At 48.0% G+C, this 25757-nt stretch overlaps 1 protein-coding gene and 1 long non-coding RNA gene across 5 annotated transcripts in view; one reads left to right on the plus strand and one right to left on the minus strand.

The window, feature by feature from the left end:
* Positions 1–25757, plus strand: part of PKNOX1 (PBX/knotted 1 homeobox 1) — a 70396-nt gene that overhangs the window by 33330 nt on the left and 11309 nt on the right. For 3 of the 4 annotated variants that reach the window (XM_033232603.1, XM_033232605.1, XM_033232606.1), the window contains exons 2-9: positions 1687–1793; positions 4751–4878; positions 7459–7630; positions 10467–10637; positions 15247–15346; positions 16785–16882; positions 20283–20411; positions 24421–24497. In XM_033232603.1, the coding sequence (XP_033088494.1) occupies positions 1743–1793; positions 4751–4878; positions 7459–7630; positions 10467–10637; positions 15247–15346; positions 16785–16882; positions 20283–20411; positions 24421–24497 (926 nt within the window). In that variant the 5' untranslated portion in view covers positions 1687–1742. The remainder of the gene's footprint in view (positions 1–1686; positions 1794–4750; positions 4879–7458; positions 7631–10466; positions 10638–15246; positions 15347–16784; positions 16883–20282; positions 20412–24420; positions 24498–25757) is intronic. The other variant, XM_033232607.1, reaches the window with a different exon arrangement.
* On the minus strand, positions 23424–25215 carry LOC117095842. The gene is made up of 2 exons (XR_004442200.1): positions 25055–25215; positions 23424–24800 (listed from the first exon to the last, which is right to left on the minus strand). It is a non-coding gene; the product is annotated as an uncharacterized LOC117095842 (long non-coding RNA).

Genomic DNA, 25757 nt, shown 5'->3' on the forward strand with positions numbered 1-25757 from the left:
ACCTGCCTCAGCCTCCCAAAGTGCTGGGATTACAGGCGTGAGCCGCCGCTCGGCTCCTTGTTCCTTTGAACTGTCTCGCTCAGGACAAGATGGTAGTCCTCCCACATCCTGCAAGGCCTGGACAGGATTTCTTTCCATTTAACACTGTCTCCTAAAGTGCTGCTTTCCTTGGGGAACTTTGGTGTTCTTGCTAGTGCAGAACAAGTGGCACGACTGCCCTTGACCTCCACGTGACCTTCTCAGGGCAGCCCAGACTCTGAATGTCTGTGACCTGCACCAGCAGTGGCGAGGCTGTGACGGCCGTGGTCCAGCCCGGCTGCTCTCCCCGACTCTGCAGTGCTTTTCCACACCCACACTGCAGGTGCTGGTCGTGTTCCCGCTCCATCTTCCAGCACAAAAGTGACATTTTGCGGTTTTCTGTTGTCATGAAGTGCGCCACTACTTACCTGTCTTATGTGCGTGTGTTTACAAGCATGCACATCTCAGTCTACTCTTTTCCGCCCCTGTCTTAGGCCTCTCTGTTAGCCGTTCTTTCTCTTTGAGACACCAGACTCCCTGATCTCAGCATGTCTCTCCAGTCTTGGTGTAACAGCATCTTCCCAGTGAGGCCTGCTCCACTCCAACCACACGGCCCGGGAAAGCAGCCCAGGCCCCTCTCACTTCACCCTGTGCCCATTCTTGACCCTGTGTATTGTGTCTCCCCCTTGCCTGGTTTGTGTCAGGAAGGCAGACGCCCTGCCTGTCCTGCTCACTGCCATACCCCAGGCCCAGCACGCTGCCTGGCATGGGCAGGCATTGACTTGATATTTGCTGGGCAATGACTGGCAGTGGCTGAAAATGTAATAGCAAGTCAGGGCCCAGCACAGGAAAATAAGAGATTGCTATGTAAGTGAAGGGTTTCTTAGTAGGATTTGGGTCATAACATACTATTAAGGATAATTTTTTTTTCTCTCCATGTAAAAATATATATTTTTAAAAAATTGGATGTTATGGGCTGGGCGTGGTGGCTCATGCCTTTAATTCCAGCACTTTGGGAGGCTGAGGCAGGCGGATCACCTGAGGTCGGGAGTTCGAGACCAGCCTGACCAACATGGAGAAACCCCGTCTCTACTAAAAATGCAAAATTAGCTGGTTGTGGTGGTACATGCCTTTAATCTGAGCTCCTAGGGAGGCCGAGGCAAGAGAATTGCTTGAACCCTGGGAGGCAGAGGTTGTGGTGAGCTGAGATCGCGCCGTTGCACTCCAGCCTGGGCAATGAGAGCGAAACTCTGTCTCAAAAAAAAAAAAAGACTGGATGTTATGGAATGAGGGAGACAAAAAAGTGCTCTACGACTTTTTTTTTTTTTTTTTTTTTTTTGGTGAGACAGAGTCTCGCTCTGTCGCCCAGGCTGGAGTGCAGTGGCCGGGTCTCAGTTCACTGCAAGCTCCGCCTCCCAGGTTTACGCCATTCTCCTGCCTCAGCCTCCCGAGTAGCTGGGACTACAAGCGCCCGCCACCTCGCCCGGCTAGTTTTTTATATTTTTTAGTAGAGACGGGGTTTCACCGGGTTAGCCAGGATGGTCTCGATCTCCTGACCTTGTGATCCGCCCATCTCGGCCTCCCAAAGTGCTGGGATTACAGGCTTGAGCCACCGCGTCCGGCTGCTCTACGACTATTAACTGATGCTTTTCTGGTTTTGTTCTCCAGACACCATTTGCTTTTCACTCAAGATGATTTGATGTCTTATAAAACTCTGATGAACCATGATGGCTACACAGACATTAAGTATAGATAGCTATCAAGATGGGCAACAGGTGAGCTTGAACTTGATTCTGCATTCTAATTACAAATAACCTGGCACTCAAGCATGGATATTGCTTTGTATACTTACAATTCAATTGCCATGAGGTTGCATGCTTAATGTAAGTGTATTATGCATTTATTGTACATTTGTGTTCAGAAAAATAAGCCATAGAATAATATTATTTCCTTAACGGATACCAGGATTGCCAGGAATCTTGACTTTCCTAAGTCATATGAAGTTTCTTGGGAATTTACCTTTTTAATGTCAGTGTTAATTAGCACTGTTACTTTGAAAGAAAACCCGGTTGATTTTCATGATGACAGATTCCCATGTTGACTGGTGGCTCTACTGAGTGTCTCACTGGATCAGCTTTTGAATGGGAATCTTGTGGCCTCATCTCCCCAGTTGTAGGCATGAGAGGGGCTGTCCCAGTAATGAATTTGCAGGGCCCCAGCGCTCCATCTTTGTACCTTGCTCATGCTTGGATGGTTGTGCCATACTTGGGCAGCTCTCCATTGCCCTCCCGCCATGGATGAGACTTTGTTTTCCTGGAAGCTATGGTGTTTTGTGCTTTTGAGTACCTGAGTGTTTTGTGTTCTGTGACCTGAATGAATTGAGGAGCAGGAGGATCAAGGCTTGGCGGAGGCCCTTGCCATCTTTCTTGGCCTGTGATCTTGTTAAACACTGTGTTCTGAACCCACTGGCATTTGGCTCGTCATCCTACTGACTCTGGAGTGAGTGAAGGGATTTGGCCCTGCCCTTTACTTTCCTCCCCAGCAGGCAGGGGCAGTGCAGTGCCCACCCCTCGGCTCTCCTCCCCACCTCGAGTACTTTGGTGGCAAGGGTCAGGCTCTGGATGACTCACTGGAGCCATGCTGGTGAGGTCTGAGGAGGGGTTAGGAGCTGAGGCGCTGGGTCCCCCTTTCCCTGGTGGTTGGTTTTTATCAACCAGTCCTTGTTCAGTTCCTGTTGCGGAGATTTTTGTTGTTGTTGCTGGTGGTGATAGTGTTTTTTGTTTTTTGCTTTGCTTTGTATAGCAGTTAAAGGAGGGAAATTCTGTGATGTAGTCAGCCTGCTTCCTTAGCCTAGAAGTCCTTAGTCCTTAGGTATTTTTCCAATTGACTTTTTTTTTTCCTAAAATGCAAATCTAATACTGTCCCACCTGAGCTCTCCAGTGGCTTCCTGTGGATTCCTGTGGCTTTCATGCAAAGACTGAGCTGCCCTGTGGCCCGAATCACCTGGCCCCTCTGGACCCCAGGCCGCCCCCAGCATCTCTGCCTAGCACATCTTGGGCACCTCTCTGCCTGCCCTGGAGCACCAGTCCTCACTGTTCCCATCACTCTTCTCCCTCCTGCCTGCCAGGTCTTTGCTCCGACCCCCACCCCTGCCTCCTGTGCACCAAGGCACGGTGACCAGGCCACCCATCAGGAGGCTGAGACAGGAGAATTGCTTAAACCTGGGAGACGGAGGTTGCAGTGAGCTGAGATCGCACCGCTGCACTCCAGCCAGGGCAACAGAGCAAGACTCCGTCTCAAAATAAATAAATAAGTAAATAAATAAATAACAAAAAATAAGAAGCCTTAAAAGATTCATTTCAGTATTTGAAAAAAGTGATTGTGAAAAGAGAGAAACCTAAATGTTCAACCTTGGAAAAATGGCAAAACAATTATGATATATCTATGCTGTAGATATATTTCAGTGTTTATTTAAAATAATGCTGATAAAACACTTTCCAAGCCCTGGGAAGCACTCGGGTATGAACAGGGCAGCGCTCCAAGTGTCATCTGCACCTGGCACAGCTGTCTGGGAGGAGGTGGCCGGTAGCAAGCACTGCTGTCCCAGGCTGTGTCGGAGGTGGTCACTGTGCTGGGATTACAGGCGTGAGCCACCGCGCCCAGCCTTTTTAGGGCTTTTTATACATGCTGGCAGATCGCCTTACGGAAATACTGTGTCCACTTAGGCTTTATTGTTTTTATTTTTTTTTAAGAGAAACAAAAACTGTTTTCCTAATATGTTGTACCATTTAAAGACAGCAGAATAGAAGTCATCTTATTCCAAAAACAAGACGTTGGAGGGAAGAGAGCACAGGGCTGGAGGATGTGAGAGGCATCCTGTGGGGGCGGGCATTCATGGCTGGCCCCCAGTCTGTCTGGTCAGTGGTGATGGCCCCACCCCCATGAGGTCTCCCCATCCCCGCTGCCCCAAGCTGCTTCCTCAAGGAACAGAAGCATGGCCAAATCCACCGAGGGAGAGATGGCCCGTCCTGGTCCTGAGGAAGCTGAGGTCAGGACAGTCTAATTGCTGCTCATGGATAACTAGAAGTTTACTGTCGCAAAATTTTGTTTTTGTAAACTGATTTCTTTTTTAGTGATTTACATATTTTTTCCCTAAATGACAAAGACATCGCTTGTTTAAAGCAGTTTAAATGGTAGTATCTTTTAAGGCTTTATGTAAACACAGCTGGCCTTTTCCTTTCTGAATGCAATGACATTTTTATGGCTATGTATTGCTGAGGTTTGAGGGTAGGTATGGGAGAAGTTCAGCCCTGTCACAAATATGTAGTGTGTGGGGTTAGGTTATGTCTGTGACATGGTAAGAAGACCTTGGACTATTTGTTTATGCTTCTCTGACTGCAGTATTACTACATATTAGGAGATCCAGCAATAGACAGAGGAGGAAGATTGCATGTGTGCCATTCTCTTCAGTAGGGCACCACCAGTGTTATTTTAAAATCACGAGCATTTCACAGACATTGGTTATTTCAGTTCTTAAGCAGTTTGGAAATTTTACCTTTATCTGTTTTAAAGCACGTTAAATTCAAAGCTGTTTTGTTGGTAGTATTCCTTACATATGATTGCAGTCATACCGCTGTCTGGCAATTCCCCACTCCGACTGCATTCCTGTTGCGCTGGAGTACCTAGTAGTAGTTTGTGTTTGCTAATAAGAATTGTTTTCCTCCTTTTACAGATGCAAGTAGTAACAGAGTTAAAGACAGAACAAGATCCAAACTGCTCTGAACCCGATGGAGAAGGAGTGAGCCCTCCCCCTGTGGAGTCTCAGACCCCGATGGATGTGGACAAGCAGGCCATTTATAGGTAGTGCTGGGGGTGCCGGCTGTGGGGGCACTCAGAGGAGTGAGGAGCGTCGACAAGTTTGTTAAAAGGAACACTAGAACTAGTAGCGAGGCAGAGTTGTGAGGTGCCATTATGATGTGATAACTGCTCGGCTGAAAATTGTCTCAGATTAAGATGTAATTTCTGGGCCGGGCGCGGTGGCTCAAGCCTGTAATCCCAGCACTTTGGGAGGCCGAGACGGGCGGATCACGAGGTCAGGAGATCGAGACCATCCTGGCTAATACGGTGAAACCCCGTCTCTACTAAAAAATACAAAAAACTAGCCGGGCGAGGTGGCAGGCGCCTGTAGTCCCAGCTACTCGGGAGGCTGAGACAGGAGAATGGCGTGAACCCGGGAGGCGGAGCTTGCAGTGAGCTGAGAGCCGGCCACTGCACTCCAGCCTGGGCGGCAGAGCAAGACTCCGTCTCAAAAAAAAAAAAAAAAAGATGTTATTTCTGGCCAGGCATGGTGGCTCATGCCTGTAATCCCAGCACTTTGGGAGGCTGAGCGGGTGGATCACTTGAGGTTAAGAGTTCGAGACCAGCCTGGCCAACATGGTGAAACCCCATCTCTACTAAAAATACAAAAATTAGCCAGACATGGTGACATACGTCTGTAATCTCACCTACTTGGGAGGCTGAGGCAGGAGAATCACTTGGACTGGGGAGGTGGAGGTTGCATTGAGCTGAGATTGTGCCATTGCACTCCAGCCTGGGCAACAAGAGTGAAACTCTGTCTCACACATACACACACAAAGATGTTATTTCTAATACCTAAAAAAGTTTTAGAATATAAATCTATAAATTTATTGACATCACTCTGACACTAAGACCAAGGACAATACCAGGAAAATACAGGCCAGTATCCTTCACGAACTTAGATGTAAAAATCATCAATACAATATTAGCAGATCAATTCTAGCAATATGTGAAAAGAATAATACATAGCGACCAAGTCACGTTTTTCCTGGGAGTGCCAGACTGGTTTAGTGTTTGAAAGTCGATCAGGCCAGGCGCAGTGGCTCACCCCGGTAATCCCAGCACTTTGGGAGGCCGAGGCGGGTGGATCACCTGAGGTCAGGAGTTCGAGACCAGACTGGCCAACATGGTGAAACCCTGTCTTTACCAAAAAATATAAATATTAGCCGGGTGTGGTGGTGCATTCCTGTAGTCCCAGCTACTCTGGAGGCCGAGGGGGGAGAATCCCTTGAACCTGGTAGGCTGAGGTTGCAGTCAGCTGAGATCGTGCCACTGCACTCCAGTCTGGGTGACAGAGAGTGAGACCCTATCTCAAAAAAAAAAAAAAATTTTTTTTAAAGTTCAGCATAGAATTACATATAAGTCAGCAGTTCTACTTTGATGCATATATATACCTAAGACAAATGAGAAAAGTCCACACAAAAACGTGTACATGAATCTTCATAGCAGCACTGCCTGTCATGGCCAAAAGCTGGAAACAGTGCCCGTGCCCATCAACTAATGAATGAACAGACATATTATGGCATCTCCATGCAATGCAATAATATTTAGCAGTAAAAGGAATGAAGTGGCAGGTGCAGTGGCTTATGCCTGTAATCCCAGGACTTTGGGAGGCCAAGTCGGGCAGATCACTTTAGGTCAGGAGTTCGAGACCAGCCTGGCCAAAAATGGTGAAATCTTGTCTGTACTAAAAATACAAAAATTAGGCCAGGTGTGGTGGCTCACGCCTGTAATCCCAGCACTTTGGGAGGCTGAGGTGGGCAGATCATCTGAGGTCAGGAGTTTGAGACCAGCCTAACCAACATGGAGAAACCCCATCTCTACTAAAAGTACAAAATTAGCCTAGTCCTAGTGGTGCGTGCCTGTAGTCCCAGCTACTCGGGAGGCTGTGGCAGGAGAATCACTTGAACCCAGGAGGCGGAGGTTGCGGTGAACTGAGATCACGCCATTGCACTCCAGCCTGGGCAACAAGAGCGAAACTCCGTCTCAAAAAATAAAACAAATTAGCCAGGCATCATGGCAGGTGCCTGTAGTCCCAGCTACTTGAGGGGCTGAGTAGAAGAATCGCTTAAACCCAGGAGGCAGAGGTTGTAGTGACCCGAGATCCGGCCACTGCACTCCAGCTTGGGCCACAGAGCGAGACTCCGTCTCAAAAAAAAAAAAAAAAAGGACTGATACCTCTTACAACCCTGGTGAGCCTTGGACACATGATGCTGAGGGAAACAAGCCGGACGCCACGGTCACATGTGATAAGATTCCCATTCACACGGAATGTCTAGAAGAGGCAAATGTATAGAGATAGCAAGGAGGTTCTAGTCGGCCAGGGTTTGGGAAACAGTGGAGAATGACTGCTATTAGGATACAGGGTTTCTTTGGGGGATGATGGAAATGTTCTAAAGTTGACGGTGGCAATGGCTGTGCCACTCTAAAAACCATTGAATTGCATACTTTACATGGATGAACTGTGTGGTCTGTGACTTTCAGCCAACAGAGGTGTTAGGTTAAGTAGTGCAGGCGTACATGAGAAGACATTCTCATGGAGATGTAGAATGTACATGGATTCTTTCTTTCTTTTCTCCTCAGGCATCCACTATTTCCATTATTAGCTTTGTTGTTTGAAAAATGTGAACAATCCACACAGGGCTCCGAAGGCACAACTTCTGCCAGTTTTGATGTAGACATCGAAAATTTTGTAAGGAAGCAAGAGAAAGAAGGGAAACCTTTCTTCTGTGAAGATCCAGAAACTGACAATTTAGTAAGTGAAATACATTTTATTTTTCAAAATGTGAAATCTATTTATGAAATTTTAGGCTTCTAAGTAGAATTTTAGACTGCTTGTAGTTCTGCTAAAGGAGAGACTCATACAACTCTAAAAGAACTAATTTTTATGGTATGTGTAATGTGGATATTCCCAAGGCTTCCAGCCTTCTCTAGGTATCTTTTATTTAGTTAGTTTTTATTTTTAAATTTATTTTATTTGTGTAGACGCATCTTACTGTGTTCCCCAGGATGGTCTCAAACTCCTGGCCTCAAGCAGTCCTCCCTCCTTGGCCTCCCAAGGCCCAGCCTACCCTTTCCTTTAGAAATCAAATAAAGGCTGGGTGCAGTAGCTCACGCCTGTAATCCCAGCAGTTTGGGAGGCCAAGATGGGCAGATCACGAAGTCAGGAGATCGAGACTATCCTGGCTAACACTGTGAAACCTCGTGTCTACTAAAAATTCAAAAAATTATCTGGGCGTGGTGGCGGGCGCCTGTAGTCCCAACTACTCGGGAGGCTGAGGCCAGAGAATGGCATGAACCTGGGAGGCGGAGCTTGCAGTGAACCGAGATGGCGCCACTACACTCCAGCCTGGGCAACAGAGTGAGACTCCATCTCAAAAAAAAAAGAAAAAAATCAAATAAAACAGGCTGGGCACGGTGGCTCACACTTGTAATCCCAGCACTTTGGGAGGCCGAGATGGGTGGATCACAAGGCCAGGAATTCGAGACCAGCTTGGCCAACATGGCAAAACCCCATGTCTACTAAAAATACAAAATTAGCCAGGCATGGTGGCATACACCTGTAGTCCCAGCTACTCAGGAGACTGAGGCAGGAGAAGCACTTGAACCCAGGAGGCAGAGGTTGCAGTGACCTGAGATTGTGCCACTGCACTCCAGCCTGGGTGACTGAGTGAGACTCTATCTCAAAAAAAAAAAAAAAATCAAATCAAATAATTTGAGTCTCCATGCCAGATGGACACGGGGATTCAGTTCTCTCTGCACAGCATTTGTAAAGGTCCATGGGGCTGGACTGTTCGGGCGACATGTCTGTGACCTGCATCTGTCCTTGGTTTATCATGGACATGGACACAGACTTGAGCTGTATTCTCCAAGACAGCTCTGTCTTGAGGCTGACAGTGATTTGTGGTGCCCTCCTCCCAGGGCCAGGGCTCCAAAATCCAGTGTTTTCTGTGCCCTCCGGAGGCAATGGAGAACTCCTTGGTTCCGTCATCACTGGATCGCTCTGAGCGAGCTGTGCCTGAGGCACCCATGCAGCGCTGCCAGCTTGGTCTGGGCAGGCCACCCTCTCTGGGTCTGCTCTCCTGCCAGAGTGGAACCACCATGTTTGCTTCTCAGAGCTGGGTACATAAAGATCTGGCATCAGGGAACCTTCACTGGATTCCCTTCGAGCCATGTTGGTCCCATATCAAAACCCTGGTTAGGGCCTTCAATAGAAAAGTTTTTTGGAAAACTAATTTTTCCTGAATAAATTGCAGAGGTATTAGTTTTTAAGAAAATTCTGATTATATACTTGATGCTTACCACCAAATAGATTTTGTGGCTGAGTTATCTGACTTGGATCTGTGTCCTCCTCTCTGAGATGAGACTAACAGTACATGCTCTTTGGGGGTGAGGATCCGATGCTCTCTCCACCCGTGAGTCTGTGGTCTGCCTCCATCTTCCCATTGGCTCACACCTGGCTTGGCCCAGTGAGTAGAGCACAGGTGTCCTCTGCACCCCACCAGGCTGGCAGGGACCAAGGTTCTCCTGACCGGCGAGTGTTTAGCACAGGGCCTAGCAGAGCTTGACACTCCATCATTCTTGTTGATTGACTCATTTACTCACTGCATAGATACTTATGAATTACTACCACCAGACTTACAGGTGAAGGGGATGGGCTTCGGAGTTGCTGATTCATAGGCAATGGGTATTTATGATAATGGCTGCATTATTGGTATTAGTTATCTACTGCTGTGGGACAAATTACACCAGAATGTGGTTACTTAAGATAAAACGATACAACTTTGGCCAGGCTCGGTGGCTCACGCCTGTAATCCCAGCACTTTGGGAGGCCGAGGCAAGTGGATCACCTGAGGTCAGGAGTTCGTGAACAGCCTGACCAACATGGTGAAACCCCTTCTCTACTAAAAATACAAAAATTAGCTGGGTGTGGTGGTGCATGCCTGTAATTCCAGCTACTCAGGAGGCTGAGGCAGGAGAACCACTTGAACCCAGGAGGCGGAGGTTGTAGTGAGCTGAGATCGCACCATTGCACTCCAGCCTCCAGCCTGGGCAACGAGAGTGAAACTCTGTCTCAAAACAAAAACAAAAACAAAAAAATGATACAACTTTTAGAAAAGTCACAAGAGAAGATCTTGAGGATCTAGGACTAGGCAAAGAGTTCTTAGACTTGAACCAAAATGGAACTTTATGGAAATGTGGCACCACCGAGGGTGAGTATGGACGTGTCCCTCTTTGTGGATGCAGAAACAGAAGTAGATGAGGGTGAGTCACTTGTCCTGCCTGCCACAGAGCGAGTCAGTGGAAGGGCTAGGCTTCGGCTCACAGTGCACACACCTAGCACTGGGATGCGCTGAGGTCACCACCATGCGCCTTTGTCTTCCCTGCACACCAGATAAAGCCAGATACCAAAGCCCAGGGCAGTGGCACTGGAACAACTCATCAGTTTAGAGGATTTCTGATGTCATTCCACTTTAGTTATTGGCAGTAGAGATGGTTCCATCTAATAACTAAGAACTGGTATGTAGGATCATGATAACTTACAGTAATGCTACCTTTTTCTCTGAAAGTCTTCATTTTCTCTGCTCTAGATGGTAAAAGCAATCCAGGTTTTGCGCATTCATCTTCTTGAGCTGGAAAAGGTTAACGAACTCTGCAAAGATTTCTGCAGTCGATACATTGCTTGTCTAAAAACGAAAATGAACAGTGAAACTCTATTGAGTGGAGAGCCTGGAAGCCCGTACTCACCGGTGCAGTCCCAGGTACTTATGTTTGGGGGTCTCGCTTTCCCTCTCTGCCACTGTGAACATCTGCATTGAGTCATGAGCCCACCAGCTCTTTCAGAATTCACTGGGTCATTTTAATGACTTTCTACAAGAAGGACCCTCTAAGTCTCTGAGCCTAGCCTGGTTTGGGAATGAACTCCCTCAGGGTATGAAGTGAGTCCTCAATCTGCATACTGGGACACCGGTCCCATGTTTATGGAAGGCACAATTCCGTTTCATTTCTTTCTTTTATTTCTTCTTAAAATATTTTATTTTTTCTTTTAAAAAAATTGTGTAAAATATACATAATATAAAATTTACCATCTTAGCTATTTTAAAATGTACAGTTCAGTGGTGTTAAGTTTATTCACATTGTTGGGCAGCCATCAACACCATCCATCTCCAGAACTTTCTCATCTTCTCAAACTCAGACTCTGACCCTATTAAACACTCATTCCGGATTCCCCCTCCCCTAGCCCCTGGCACCCACCATTCTGCTGTCTGTCTCTGTGAATTCAACTACTCCGGGTCTCTCATGTTCAGCGGAATCATACAGTGTTTGTCCTTCTGGGTCCTTTGCTTGTTTCATTGTGCAGTATGCCTGTAAGGCTCTTCCATGAGGAAGCACTATTGTGTTTTAGCCATTCTGATGATCCGTAGTGACATTAATATTTCTTTGTGGTTTTAATTTTCATTTCCCTGATGACTAATGATGTTGAACATTATTGTGCCCTCTGTGTATTTTCTTTGATAAAATGTCTGCTGCTTATGTCTTTTGCCCATTTTTTAATTGGATTTTTTTTTTTTTTTTTGAGACGGAGTCTCGCTCTGTTGCCCGGGCTGGAGTGCAGTGGCCAGATCTCAGCTCACTGCAAGCTCCGCCTCCCGGGTTTACGCCATTCTCCTGCCTCAGCCTCCCGAGTAGCTGGGACTACAAGCGCCCGCCACCTCGCCCGGCTAGTTTTTTATATTTTTTAGTAGAGACGGGGTTTCACCGTGTTAGCCAGGATGGTCTCGATCTCCTGACCTCGTGATCCACCCGTCTCGGCCTCCCAAAGTGCTGGGATTACAGGCTTGAGCCACCGCGCCCGGCGGATTTTTTTTTTTTTAACTTCTGAGTGTTTAGAGTTCTTTGCTTATTGTAGATACTGGTTCTCTGTTGGATATATGGTTTGCAAACGTTTTCTCCAAGTCTATAGTAGCTAAGTATTTTTTTTTTTTTTCATCCTCTTAACAGGCCTTTTTCAGAGCCAACCTTTTTAATTTTAATAAAGTTCAATTGATTAGGTTTTCCTTTTATGGACATTTCTTTTGGTGTCAAGTCTAAGAACTTTTTGCCTAATCCTAGGTCCCAAAGATTTTGTCTTAAGTTTTTTCCTAGAAGTTTTTAGAGACAAGGTCTCTATGTTGCCCAGGCTGGTCCCAAACTCCTGGGCTCAAGCGTGAACCACCATGCCCGGCCTCAAGAGTTTTATAGTTTTACATTTTACATTTAAATCAGTGATCCATTTTGAGTTGATTTTTGTATAGAATAAGTCTCTAAACTATGTAGATTGTTTCCTCCCATCCTGTTATTCCTTTTCAAAATTGTTTTAGCTATTCTGGTTCCTTTGCCTGTCCACATAAATTTTACAATGCTCTTGTCTAGAGCTACAAAAAAATCTTACTGAGATTTTGATAGGAATTGCATTATACCTGTATATCATTCTGGGAAGAATTGAGATCTTTACTGTGTTGAGTCTTCCAATCCACAGCTATGGCATGTCTCTTCATTCATTGACAACTCTGATTTCTTTCATCAGTGTTTTGTAGTTTTTGACACATAAGTTGTGTACATGTGTTTTTAGAATTATACCCAAGCATTTCCTTTCCTGGCCTGTGCTATCTTGAATAAGAGTGGCAAGAGCAGACATTCTTGCCTTGTCACCACCTTAGGGGACACCTTTCAGTCACTCACTGTTGATGATGTTGGTTGCAGGTTTTTTTCTAGATGCTCTTTACTAAGTTGAGGAGGTTCTCCTATATTGCTTTTTTTTTTTTTTTTTTGAGGCAGAGTCTCGCTCTGTAGCCCAGGCTGGAGTGCTGTGGCACGATCTCAGCTCACTGCAAGCTCCGCCTCCCGGGTTCACGCCATTCTCCTGCCTCAGCCTCCCGAGTATAGCTGGGACTACAGGCCCCTGCCATCACGACCGGCTAATTTTTTGTATTTTTAGTAGAGATGGGGTTTCACCGTGTTAGTCAGGATGGTCTCGATCTCCTGACCTCGTGATCCGCCCACCTCGGCCTCCCAAAGTGCCAGGATTACAAGCGTGAGCCACCGCACCTGGCCGCCTATATTGCCTTTTATCTGAGAGATTTTTTTTTTTTTTTTTTTTTTTTTTTTTTTTGAGGCGGAGTCTTGCTCTGTCGCCCAGGCTGGAGTGCAGTGGCCGGATCTCAGCTCACTGCAAGCTCCGCCTCCCGGGTTCCCGCCATTCTCCTGCCTCAGCCTCCCAAGTAGCTGGGACTACAGGCGCCCGCCACCTTGCCCGGCTAGTTTTTTGTATTTTTAGTAGAGACGGGGTTTCACTGTGTTCGCCAGGATGGTCTCGATCTCCTGACCTTGTGATCCGCCCGTCTCGGCCTCCCAAAGTGCTGGGATTACAGGCTTGAGCCACCGCGCCCGGCCTTATCTGAGAGATTTTATTTTGTTCAATTTTGTTAAATGCTTTCCGGCATTGATTGATATGATTATGTGATTTTTCTTCTTTAGCCTGTTAATAATGGACATTACATGGATTGATTTTTTGAATATTGAACAAGCCTTCCATTCTTGGAATAAAATCTGCTTGGCCATGGCACATAATTCTTTTCATATATATTCTTGAATTCTCTTGGCTAATATTTTGTTCAGCATTTTTGTCTATATTTATAAGGGATATTGGTGTATAGTTTTATTTTTCATACTCTTTCGTTTTGGGATCAAGATACACAAACTTACATGAAATGGATTGGGAAGTATTCCCTCCTCTTATTTTTTTCTGGAGATTATGTAGACTTGGTGTTAGTTCTTAAATCTTTGATAAAGAGAATTGGTCTATTTCACCTAAGATGTTAAATTTAGGAGTTTAGAGTTGGTCTAGTATTCTCTTCATAGCCTTTTGGTGTTAGCAGGGTCTGTAGTGATCTCTCCTGGTTTTATTTCTGATATTAGTCTTTTGTGTCTTTTTTTTTTTTTTTGTCTTTCTAGAGGTTTGTGTAATTTTCAAAGAACAGTATTTTGTTTTTTTTTTTTTTTTTTTTTTTGAGACGGAGTCTCGCTCTGTCACCCAGGCTGGAGTGCAGTGGCCGGATCTCAGCTCACTGCAAGCTCCGCATCCCGGGTTCCTGCCATTCTCCTGCCTCAGCCTCCCGAGTAGCTGGGACTACAGGCGCCCGCCACCTCGCCCGGCTAGTTTTTTGTATTTTTTAGTAGAGACGGGGTTTCACCGTGTTAGCCAGGATGGTCTCGATCTCCTGACCTCGTGATCCGCCCGTCTCGGCCTCCCAAAGTGCTAGGATTACAGGCTTGAGCCACCGCGCCCGGCCAGTATTTTGTTTTATTGATTTTTTTTTTTCGTTGTTTTTCTGTTTTCAGTTTCATTGATTTCACTTTGATCTTTATTATTTCCTTTCTTCTACTTTGGGTTTGTGATGTTCCTGTTTTTCTAAGATCTTAAAGTGGGAGCTGGAATGATTGATTTGACTAGCTTAACTTTTATTACAACCAAATTAATGTGGCAGGCTTTAAGCGTAGCCGCTAAGCTTACACGTTCCGCTCAATGGTGGCCCACAGAGTCAAGCCTTGGGGTGGTATCCCCTTATGCTATTTAACTGCTCACATGTCAGGGCACGTGAGTATGCCAGGCCCGGCACTGTAGGCTCCTCTCCCCTGCCAGCTGCCCACCCAGGCTTCACAGTCAGTGGATAAAGTGGCCTGTGTGGATCTAACCCCAGATGCCTAGAGTCCTCCATGGCGCATGGACGAACATTTGCATGGAGCTTGCTGTGGGCCAGGCACAGTTCCAAGCACTGTATAAGCAAGAGCACTGGGGAAAGCCACGATCACACTTGTGCTGGGGTCAAGAGTCAAGGTGGGTGCCAGAGGCTGACTCCCCAGCACAACTTGGAATACCTCAGCCCTGCTCACTTCCAGTGCCTCCCAGGCCTGTGCTATAATCTCTTGAATGTTCTTATCGGTCAGGGAGAACTTGGTTCATGGAACACTCAAGAGTCCACCAAGTCAAGTCTATTGAAAAAGGTGTGTGATCAGAATGCAGGGTCTTTCTTGTCATCCTCCTGGGCTGTAAGGCACGTGGAATATGGCAGTGAGATGATGGTAATCTTTTGGGAGCCACAGTGCAGGATGATGTTGCAGGCTGGCTTGTTGTGTTTAATACACCGTTGTGCATCTCTTGCTTTCCGTGTGTGGTGCGTGCGTTCCGAAGCCGCGTCATCTGAGGGTGTTCTTTCCCTCAAGCTTCTCCTTCCTTTTTTAATGGTGTCATTATGCTACTTATTTTAAAGTTTTAAACATGGGTTTTCCGTTTTCTAGTAATTCCTTCAACGTGTGTGTTCTGACTTGCAGCAGATTCAAAGTGCCATTACAGGCACCATCAGCCCTCAAGGAATTGTGGTGCCGGCGTCTGCGCTGCAGCAGGGAAACGTAGCCATGGCGACTGTGGCAGGTACGATGACGGAAAAATGGACACGCTTTCTGTGAGGTTTTGCAGAAAATGGTCCTGTGTGTTAGAATGACAGTATAAATATAATTTTAAGTTAATGCCATTTTCTAATGTAGCAATGTTAGAAGCTAGAGGTCTCTGAATGCCTCTTTCTTGTTAATACTCAATAACACATATTTTATGTAGATTATGTTTCTTTATTTCTCTACCAAAAATATATTGGAAAGAAAAAAAAGGTTTTATATAGGAGTTGAAAATATACACCAAAAACCAGCTGTCATTTTCAAATAACATAGTTTTTTGTTGTGCTTTTAATAGCACCCTGAAAATCTTAAGTTTTATCATTAATTGATGACAATCAAATAAAAATGCAGTCTTAGTGTTAGTATTACTTGTAGAACAAAACCTGTTACAGGAAGGGGACAGACTCCAGAGTTTCCTGGTGCGTAGAGAACATTGAAAACACAAAGCAGGCCGGGCGCAGTGGCTCAAGCCTGTAATCCCAGCACTTTGGGAGGCCGAGACAGGCGGATCACGAGGTCAGGAGATCGAGACCATCCTGGCTAACACGGTGAAACCTCGTCTCTACTAAAAAATACAAAAACTAGCCGGGCGAGGTGGCGGGCGCTTGTAGTCCCAGCTACTCTGGAGGCTGAGGCAGGAGAATGGCATGAACCCGGGAGGCGGAGCTTGCAGTGAGCTGAGATCTGGCCACTGCACTCCAGCCCGGGCGACAGAGCGAGACTCCGCCTCAAAAAAAAAAAAAAAAAAGAAAAGAAAACACAAGCATCATGGAAATGCGACATGGCAGGGAGGGAGGGGTAGAAATTTACATCAAAGACCTCACATAATAGCACAAAAGGAAACCTCAGGGGGAGAAAGAAAGCACCGTTTATCCAAAAATATAACTAGAATAAAATAGTTATTATTTAGTACCCTTGGCCAAATCCTTAACATGTGCTAATTTTAGGAAAAAGTAGAAAACAGAGGCTTGCAGAAGAAAGGGAGCCCTCACACTCCAGGTCGGTTGGTGGTGTGTGAGGTGGACTGTGTGGGCTGCCAGGCACATAGCGCTCACCCACCTGCCCACCCGCTGCTGCAGGTGCCCGAGTAGCCTACCCAGGGAGTTTGTTTTGATGCTTTATAGTGACAAGTCAGCTGGCAAAGGATTGGTGATCATTTGAAATGATTAAAAAGCTCATCAAACTAGGGATTTTATTCCTTTTGTATGTATATCAAGAAGGGCGCTAGTCACAGTGCCTCACGTCTGTAATCCTAGCACTTTGGGAGGCCAAGGCGGGAGGATCAGTTGAGACCAGGGGTTAGAGACCATCCCGGGCAACAAAGCAAGATCCCTGTCTCTACAGAAACAGAAAAAAGAAGAATGGTTTAAATCATTGAGACTTAAAAGCAGCCTCATATTTTTATTCTCCCTTTCGAGGTGGCACAGTGTATCAGCCTGTCACGGTCGTCACTCCCCAAGGCCAAGTGGTCACACAGACATTGTCGCCTGGGACAATTAGGATCCAGAACTCCCAGGTGCGTGCGCCATTTTATGGAAGGCTTTGGGGGCGAGTGCTGCCCACATAGGGAGGGGCACAGGTAGAACAAGCATGAGCCCTTCCCTCTGCCTGAAGAGCTTTTCTCTTGTGTAGCAATTTCTGATTTCTCTGAATGTCAGTGTTTTGTTTCTTTGTACTCTTATCTCTCTCATTGTAGAGAATTTGCAAAGTTCAGAAAATTCTGAAGGAACAGGAAAAAAGTCATTCATAACCACTCCCCCGTCCCTCCCTCCCCCCCACCCCGCACACACACAGTTATCCAGTGCTAGCGTTGGATCATGTGCGCGTCCACCAGGGGCAGAGGTCTTGTAGGCACACACTCCCCCGCGGTGCCCATAGAGGGCACAGCAGAACTGCCAGGCAAACTTTTCAGACCAGAGAGCCTGGCCCACACCTCCATCATGACAGTGTCGTCGGGCCCGGGCTTTCAGGCCTCTCTGTCTGGAGTGCAGTGACGCGATCTCTGTGGCTGCCGAACCTTGCTGGTCTTTGGTGTGTGTTATCAGTTCTTACTTTAAGAACATTGATTCTGGGACGGGCGTGGTGACGCCTGTATTCCCAGTACTTTGAGAGGCCAAGGCAGGCAGATCACGAGGTCAGGAGTTTGAGACTAGCCTGGCCAATATGGTGAAAACCCGTCCCTAAAAATACAAAAATTAGCTGGGCGGCAGTGGTGCATGCCTGTAATCCCAGCTGCTTGGGAGGCTGAGGCAGGAGAATTGCTTGAACCCAGGAAGCAGAGGTTGCAGTGAGCTGATATCGTGCTACTGCACTCTTGCCTGGGTGACAGAGTGAGACTCCATCTCAAAACAAAACAAAACAAACAAAAAAAGCTGGGCGCGGTGGCTCACACCCTGTAATCCCAGCACTTTGGGAGGCCAAGGCGGGCGGATCACGAGGTCAGGAGATTGAGACCATCCTGGCTAACACAGTGAAACCCCGTCTCTACTAAAAATACTAAAAAATTAGCCAGGCGTAGTGGCGGGTGCCTGTAGTCCCAGCTACTCGGGAGGCTGAGGCCGGAGAATGGCATGAACCCGGGAGGCGGAGCTTGCAGTGAGCTGAGATTGCGCCACTGCACTCCAGCCTGGGCAGCAGAGTGAGACTCCATCTCAAAAAAAAAAAAAAAAAAAAAATTGATTCTGGCCGGTATGGTGGCCCACGCCTATAATCCCAGCACTTTGGGAGGCCAAGATGGTTGGATCTCTTGAGGTTAGGAGTTTGAGGACCAGCTTGTCCAACGTAGTGAAACCCCGTCTCTACTAAAAATGCAAAAATTAGCTGGATGTTGGGTGCATGTCTATAATCCCAGCTACTCGGGAGGCTGAGGCAGGAGAATCGCCTGACCTGGGAGGCGGAGGTTGCAGTGAGCCCCAAAATCATGCCACTGCACTCCAGCCTGGGCAACAAGAGCAAAACTCCATCCAAATAAAATAAAATAAAATAAACAAAAAACCCACATTTTTTTGAGACTTTGCAAACCTAAAAATGAGTTTATTTTGATCTCATATTTGATATGCTCTGTTTACTTGTAGAATTCCAGGTTGAAAATCCTTTCTACCCCACATTGAGAAAGCATTACTTTTGTGTTTTGTTTTTCTGAGATGAAGTCTCACTCTGTCGCCCAAGCTGGGGTGTAGTGGTGAGATCTCGGCTCACTGCAACCTCCACCTCCCATATTCAAGTGATTCTCTGCCTCAGCCTCCCGAGTAGCTGGGATTACATGTGTGTGTCACTATGCCCGGCTAATTTTTGTATTTTTAGTAGAAATGGGTTTCACCATGTTGGCCAGTCTGGTCTCGAAATCCCGGGCTCAAGCAATCCTGCCTCAGCCTCCCAAAGTGCTGGGATTACAGGTGTGAGCTGCCGCACCCGGCTCTCAAGAAGGTTGGTGTTCTTTTTTCCAATCTTTTGTGTTTTTCTCACCTTTTAGAGGCTTCTCTTTTTTTGCAGGTGCTCTGATTTTTTTTTTTTTTTTTATGTGGGTATCTCTCTGTTCTTTTTTCCTTTTTTTTTTCCCAAGAGACAAGGTCTCCCTCTGTTACCCAGGCTGGAGTACAGTGGCACAAACACAGGTCACTGCAGCCTTGACCTCCCAGGCTCAAGCAATCCTCCCGCCTCCGCCTCCTGAGTAGCTGGGACTACAGGCATGTGCCACTTTGCCCAGTTAATTTTTAAATATTTTTGGAAAGACAAGGTCTCACTATGTTGCCCAGGCTGGTCTTGAACTCCTGGGCTCAAATAGTCGTCCTGCCTTGGCCTCCCAAAGTGCTGGGATTACAGGTGTGAGCCACCGTGCCCGGACTGAAGTTAGGTTTATATGTGAGTTCTTAAATAGGCTGACCTATCCATGCTGTGGACCCTACAGAGTGATTTTGCTTCTTTCCTTCCCTGGTCTGTGCAGTGCGCAGTGGCAGCATCATCTCAGCAGGCACCTGGGGAGGGAGATGACATGTGAGGGAGGCCGTGCCAGGGCCTAGAGCACAGCCTTGTAACGAGCAGATCTTCTCTCGTGTTTTGTGAGAAAGAATTTAACAAATAAATGCCATTCACATCTTTTTCTTTTAAAATCGAGTTGGCAGAGTAACCTACTCTTCCCTGGGTGACAGGAGGGAAGGTCCGTATCTCCAGTGCCTGCAGAGGCATTTGGAACAAGGAGTCAGCCTGTGGCCTCCTGTTCTGTGACCCCTCTTTCTGCCTTTGTGCTGTTTCTGTTTCTTTCCCCTCTGCTCCCCTGGCATGTCCTACTCTTGAGAGTTGGATTTTCTGGTGTTCCTGTTCATTCTCATTGGTTCTTGACATCCCTTTTCGGCTAGGAAGTCACATGTTCTCACTGACCTCACTGCAGGAGACACAGGTGGGAACAGGTGGTGGGTGAGAGGACCACGGCATTCCTGCCTGCAGAGGATAGGCTCTGAGCCTCCCTGCCTGAGAGGCCTCTGCAGAGCCAAGTCACTCGTGCAAAGACTTACCACGCGCCAGCCTGGGCAACAGGGCGAGACCCTGCCTCTACAAAAAGTAGAAGAAATTAGCTGGGTGTGGTGACATGTGAGTCTGGTCCCAGCTACCCAGGAGGCTGAGGTGGAAGAATCGCTTGAGCCCAGGAGTTCAAGGCTGCAGTGAGCCGTGATTGCACCACTGCACTCCAGCCTGAGCAACAGAGCAAGATCTTGTCTCAAAAAAAAAAGAAAAGCCCGGTAATGTGGAGGGAGCCATGTCCTGAAACATCAGTCCACACAGGGTTCCTGTGCGTGGGCCTTGACTACAAGTCATTTTCCTGTCTGATCCTTGGCTGTTTTCTCCACCTGCAGTTGTAAGTACTTCGATATATGAGAATTTCCTATGCTTTCTAATGTTATTTTTCAACTGTTTAAAAGCTTCAGTTACAGTTAAACCAAGATCTCAGCATCTTGCATCAAGATGATGGTTCATCTAAGAACAAGAGGGGCGTCCTGCCGAAGCACGCCACGAACGTGATGCGGTCCTGGCTCTTCCAGCACATCGGGGTAAGGACGGCTGGGCCGGCCCTTGCCTTGCAACCCTCTGCGACACTTGCTCTCTGGCTTATGTGTCATGGAAAAGGGTTACTTCTCTGGGCTCAGAAAGTCAAAGGCCTGACTTTCAGGACTTCGTGGCATGTCCATAATGGGGGGAGCGTGGGGCACTGCTGCAGGAACCTTGAAGGGCAGCGGGGGCCGCCATGAAGGAGCACCCGGGCGCATGTGAGCTGTGTACGTGTGTGCGAGACAGCCCACCACGAAGGGTGATGGGATCAGGTGAGCCAGAAAAGTGGGCAGAGAAGGGGTGTTCTGGGTCCGCAGCTGGGGAAGTTGCTGTGTTTCTGTGTGTTGGATTGACAAGGAAGCCGAGACTGGTTAGAGACATCTCAGTGCCGGGTGCACCTACAGGCGGGCCACCGGGTGGGTGCCTTTTGCTGGAAGCGAGTCTGTCCCACGGGGAGCGTCGGTTGACCCAGCGCATGTGCACCCAACTTTCTCCGCCGGGGCATGGCCGTGGCTTCTCCCTGTCCCCAGGACATCTTAGGAAGTGCAGTGGTGGGCCTGCTTGCTGAGTTGCTTGGGGGGACCTGCTCCATTGCTGCCAGCCTGCTGATCCAGGGCAGAAGAGAGCAAGTGGGGCTCTCCCGGGGCAAGCACAGGGAGGCCGAGGCAGGAAGGCAGACACCAGTTTGGCTTGGCCCTAAGTGTTCGCGCTTCTCTCCCGCTGTCACCGCTGATTGGTGTGGGACTGTGGCCATATCCGCCCGTCTTCTGAGCCTCCTTCTCGGCCTTCTGTACTGCATCTGCCCTTCCCTCCTGCTGTCTCCTCTCCAGGGCACCTCCCCTGGGGCTGAGGCCTGTTTCTCCTCGGCACTGTGTCCTTACCCTCCCCTGACCATGGGCCCCTGAGCCGTGGCCCTCTTGCCATCTCGTGGCCCACTTTTCTCTGGCTGCCTCAGGCTCCTCGGTTGAGGATGGGGTCCATGGGAGTGACTGGCCCGAGGGCGTGAACCTGACAGGTGGTGTTACCGAGTGGTCCCGGGAGGGGAAGGGCCCTCCCCTGGGCGGAAGGCCTGGCGGGAGCCTGGGCTGTGCCTCTGCCGCTTGCCTGCCCCGGCCTCTTGGTCTCCACCGAGCTGCTTCCATGGACGTCAGGTAGCGAGCAGCACATGTCAGGAGAAAGAAGTGCCACCTGGGAGCAGCCGGGCCGCTCTGAGAAATTGGCCCAAAGAGATCAGTCACAAGGCAACGGAAAGATTTGTGTCAGAATGTTAGTGTTGTTCAGTATAATAATGGAAAGCGGGTCGGCATGCAGATGAGGACGTACTGGTTGGATGGAGTATCATACGGATAGTTAACATGAGGAATGAGGGCTCTAAGCAGCCGGGAGGTTTAGTGAAGGATAGGAAGTCACAAGGCAGCATGTCGGTATATTTACACACATCGTGATTATTACAGCCAATCAGTATATGTATAATATAATCATACAACAACACCAAGTGGTGGGATTGGGTGAGGACTCTCCTTTCAGCTTTCCTTGAATGTTTTAATAATTTCTTTTTTTTTTTTTTTTGAGACGGAGTCTCGCTCTGTCGCCCGGGCTGGAGTGCAGTGGCCGGATCTCAGCTCACTGCAAGCTCCACCTCCCGGGTTCACGCCATTCTCCTGCCTCAGCCTCCTGAGTAGCTGGGACTACAGGCGCTGCCACCACGCCCGGCTAGTTTTTTGTATTTTTAGTAGAGACGGGGTTTCACCGTGTTAGCCAGGATGGTCTCGATCTCCTGACCTCGTGATCCACCCGTCTCGGCCTCCCAAAGTGCTGGGATTACAGGCTTGAGCCACCGCGCCCGGCCTGTTTTAATAATTTCTGAAACAATAAACCCTGCTCATCATGTCCAGTGAAGATGCTGCTTTTCTTCCTGTGAGGCATCCTCAGTCCCTCCTTGCCCTCGTTTCTTGGCAGCGCCGTCCCCCTGTGCTTCCTGCACACTCTGGGGCAGCATCTCTGGCCGTTTGGTGTTTTCTGCTTGTGTGCTGGTGTTTCCTGCTCTGTTTCAATTTTATGAGCTTTTTAAAGGGGGAGAACAGTATTTCTGTTTCCATGACCTTGAGCTCAGAGCCACACGCTCATTGATGATGGAGTCAAGTTGAGTCACACTGCCAGTTAGTTTGAGGAAACAAGCCCATCACTGCTAAGGCACATCCGAGGCTGCTCCATCCCCCTGCGATAAGCAGGGGTGTCTCCACGCCACACTCAGCGTCCCTATCACATCAAAGCCGAGGCTGCTCCATCCCCCTGCGATAAGCAGGGGTGTCTCCACGCCACACTCAGCGTCCCTATCACATCAAAGCCCAGTAAACTCCCTCTGCTGACTCGGTTGGTGCCGTTCATTCTCCTGGGTCCCTGTTGATCCAAAATCAGGGACTTTAGTGCATTCAGGTTTTACAGTAAATGTCGCGTTGGTTTCCACATATAGACAGTCATCAATCTTGGAGAAATTATTTAGCATAGCTAGAAATCATTTACGGTTGGTACTTCTGTGAGTTTTGCTATTTAGTTCTGGTTGGATTTTTTTTTTTTTTTCCCTGCACTCCCAGGCTGGAGTGCTATGGCGCGATCTCAACTCACTGCAACCTCTGTTTCCTGGGTTCAAGCAATTCTCCTGCCTCAGCCTCCCAAGTAGCTGGGACTACAGGTGCGTACCACCAGGCCCAGCTAATTTTTTGTATTTTTAGTCGAGACACAGTTTCACCATGTTAGCCAGGATGGTCTTGATCTCCTGACTTTGTGATCCACCCACCTTGGCCTCCCAAAATACTGGGATTACAGGCGTGAGCCACCGTGCCCAGCCAGATTTTTTTTTTTTTTAGATGGAGTTTTGCTCTTGTTGCCCAGCCTGGAGTGCAGTGGGGCGATCTCAGCTCACTGCAGCCTCCACCTCCCAGGTTCAAGCAATTCTCCTGCCTCAGCCTCCCAAGTAGCTGGGCATACAGGTACCCGCCTCCACACCCAGCTCATTTTTTGTATTTTTAGTAGAAATGGGGTTTCACCATATTGGCCAGGCTGGTCTCAAACTCCTGACCTCAAGTGATCCACCTGCCTTGGCCTCCCAAAGTGCTGAGATTACAGCGTGAGGCACCCTGCCCGGCCCTCTGGTTGGATTTTTTGTATGTGAAACGTTTCAATCATACATAAAAGAATAGCATAGCGGGCACTCCTGGCGCCAGCCCTGGGTTCAGTTCCCTACTGACAGCACAGGTGAATCCAGCAGAGATCTCAGCCCAGGAAAACCATCGATGGCATCAGCTCATCCCAGTGTCAGTTGATTCTTGTGGTACCCATGATGGAAACGTGTCCCCCAGCCTGCCTGGCCATTTCCTACTCCACTCGTTTCACCAGCTGTGGGATGGGGGCAGTTTGTAAACACTTCATGCCTCAGTCTCCTCTTCTGTAAAATAAAGACAGGACAGTGACCATCTCAGCAGGTGCTTCTGAGGAATCAGTGAATTATTATAGAATGGACAAGGTAATTGAAATGTGCTGTGTGTTGCTTGTGGCAGAGGCTCCCGGGCCAGAATCCATTCATCCATCCTCTTTACATGAATGTAGTTTATTGTTCATGAGTTAAATAAAGTTCAATAAAGTTGATACAAAGTCTGTAGATTGTATCAAGCCTGGTGTAGACTCACCGCTGGACTGCATAGCTGCTCCTGGTGATATCACTGCTGTTATTGTCACCACTGAGCTGTTAGACATGGGGGCGGCCAAGCGCTGAACCTAGACATGGGGGTGGCCCACCTTGACGTGTGCACTAACCAGCCACTGAGGCACTAGGACATTCCTGGTACTAGGAGAAACACTTTGTTCTGTGAGACTCCAGTTAGGTTTTGGCTAGAAGCACTGTTGATGTTACCATTATTTTCTGATGATTATGTAATGCTCACATTTTGCCTAGATCATCTTGATTTCCTTTGTAAACTCGAAGGCCGTGGTAACCCTCCTTTTTATTTTCAGCATCCCTACCCAACAGAGGATGAGAAAAAACAGATTGCTGCTCAGACAAATTTGACACTACTCCAAGTCAACAACTGGTAAGGTGCCCTGCTTCCCGAAATCATGCCTGTCAGCACAGTAGAGCACTTGGAAATGCTGGCACCAATGTATGGTGAAATCTTGCTGAAAATAGGAGATCTCTCGTTTTCTTTATTCCCAATTGAGACAGGGTCTTGCTGTGTTGCCCAGGCTGGTCTCAAACTCCTGGCCTGAAGTGATCCTCCCACCTTAGCCTCTCAAAGTCCTGGGATCATGGGTGTGAGTCACTGCGCCTGACTAAAAATATGAGTTCTTTTAATGGGCAGTGGGAACAAGATACTTAGGAATAAACCAGATTCAACCTAAGTTTTCTTTTTTTTTTTTTTTTGAGGCGGAGTCTCGCTCTGTCTCCCGGACTGGAGTGCAGTGGCCGGATCTCAGCTCACTGCAAGCTCCGCCTCCCGGGTTTACGCCATTCTCCTGCCTCAGCCTCCCGAGTAGCTGGGACTACAGGCGCCCGCCACCTCGCCCAGCTAGTTTTTGTATTTTTAGTAGAGACGGGGTTTCACCGTGTTAGCCAGGATTACAGGCTTGAGCCACCGCGCCCGGCCTCAACCTAAGTTTTCATATCGATACCTCATTATGGACTGCATCCTGCCTGCCTCTTTAGAGCTGTTTTTCGGTCAGGCGCGGTAGCTCACACCTGTAATCCCAGCACTTTGGGAGGCCGAGGCAGGCAGATCACAAGGTCGGGAGATCAAGACCATCCTGGCTAACACAGTGAAACCCCATCTCTACTAAAAATACAAAAAATTAGCTGGGCGTGGTGATGGGCGCCTGTAGTCCCAGCTACTTGGGAGGCCAAGGCATGAGAATAGCGTGAACCCAGGAGGTGGACCTTGCAGTGAGCCAAGATGGCGCTGCTGCACTCCAGCCTGGGCAACAGAGCGAGACTCCGTCTTAAAAAAAAAAAACAAAAAACTATTTATCTAGGGTGCTACTGTCCCCAAGCCCCACACTCATACAAAACGGTGGTGTGAGGCAGGGTGCAGTGGCTCACGCCTGTATTCCCAGCTCTCGGGGAGGCAGAGGCGGGAGACAGCTTGAGACCAGGAGTTCGAGACCTGCCTGGGCAATATAGCGAGACCTCATTCTCCACAAAAAAGAAGAAGAAAAAAAAAAGGTACAACAAAACTGATGTGTTGTTAGTGGATGAGCCTTGGGATGGTGGGAGGCCAAAAGTGAGAGGTCCTGCCCCATGGGGGGACCCTCTGCTGCTTTTTCTTGTGGAGGCCCTGCTCCATGGCAGAGGCTGGGAG

The sequence above is a fragment of the Trachypithecus francoisi genome, unplaced genomic scaffold, assembly GCF_009764315.1.
Source record: "Trachypithecus francoisi isolate TF-2019V2 unplaced genomic scaffold, Tfra_2.0 Lachesis_group14, whole genome shotgun sequence".
Lineage (NCBI taxonomy): Eukaryota > Metazoa > Chordata > Mammalia > Primates > Cercopithecidae > Trachypithecus > Trachypithecus francoisi.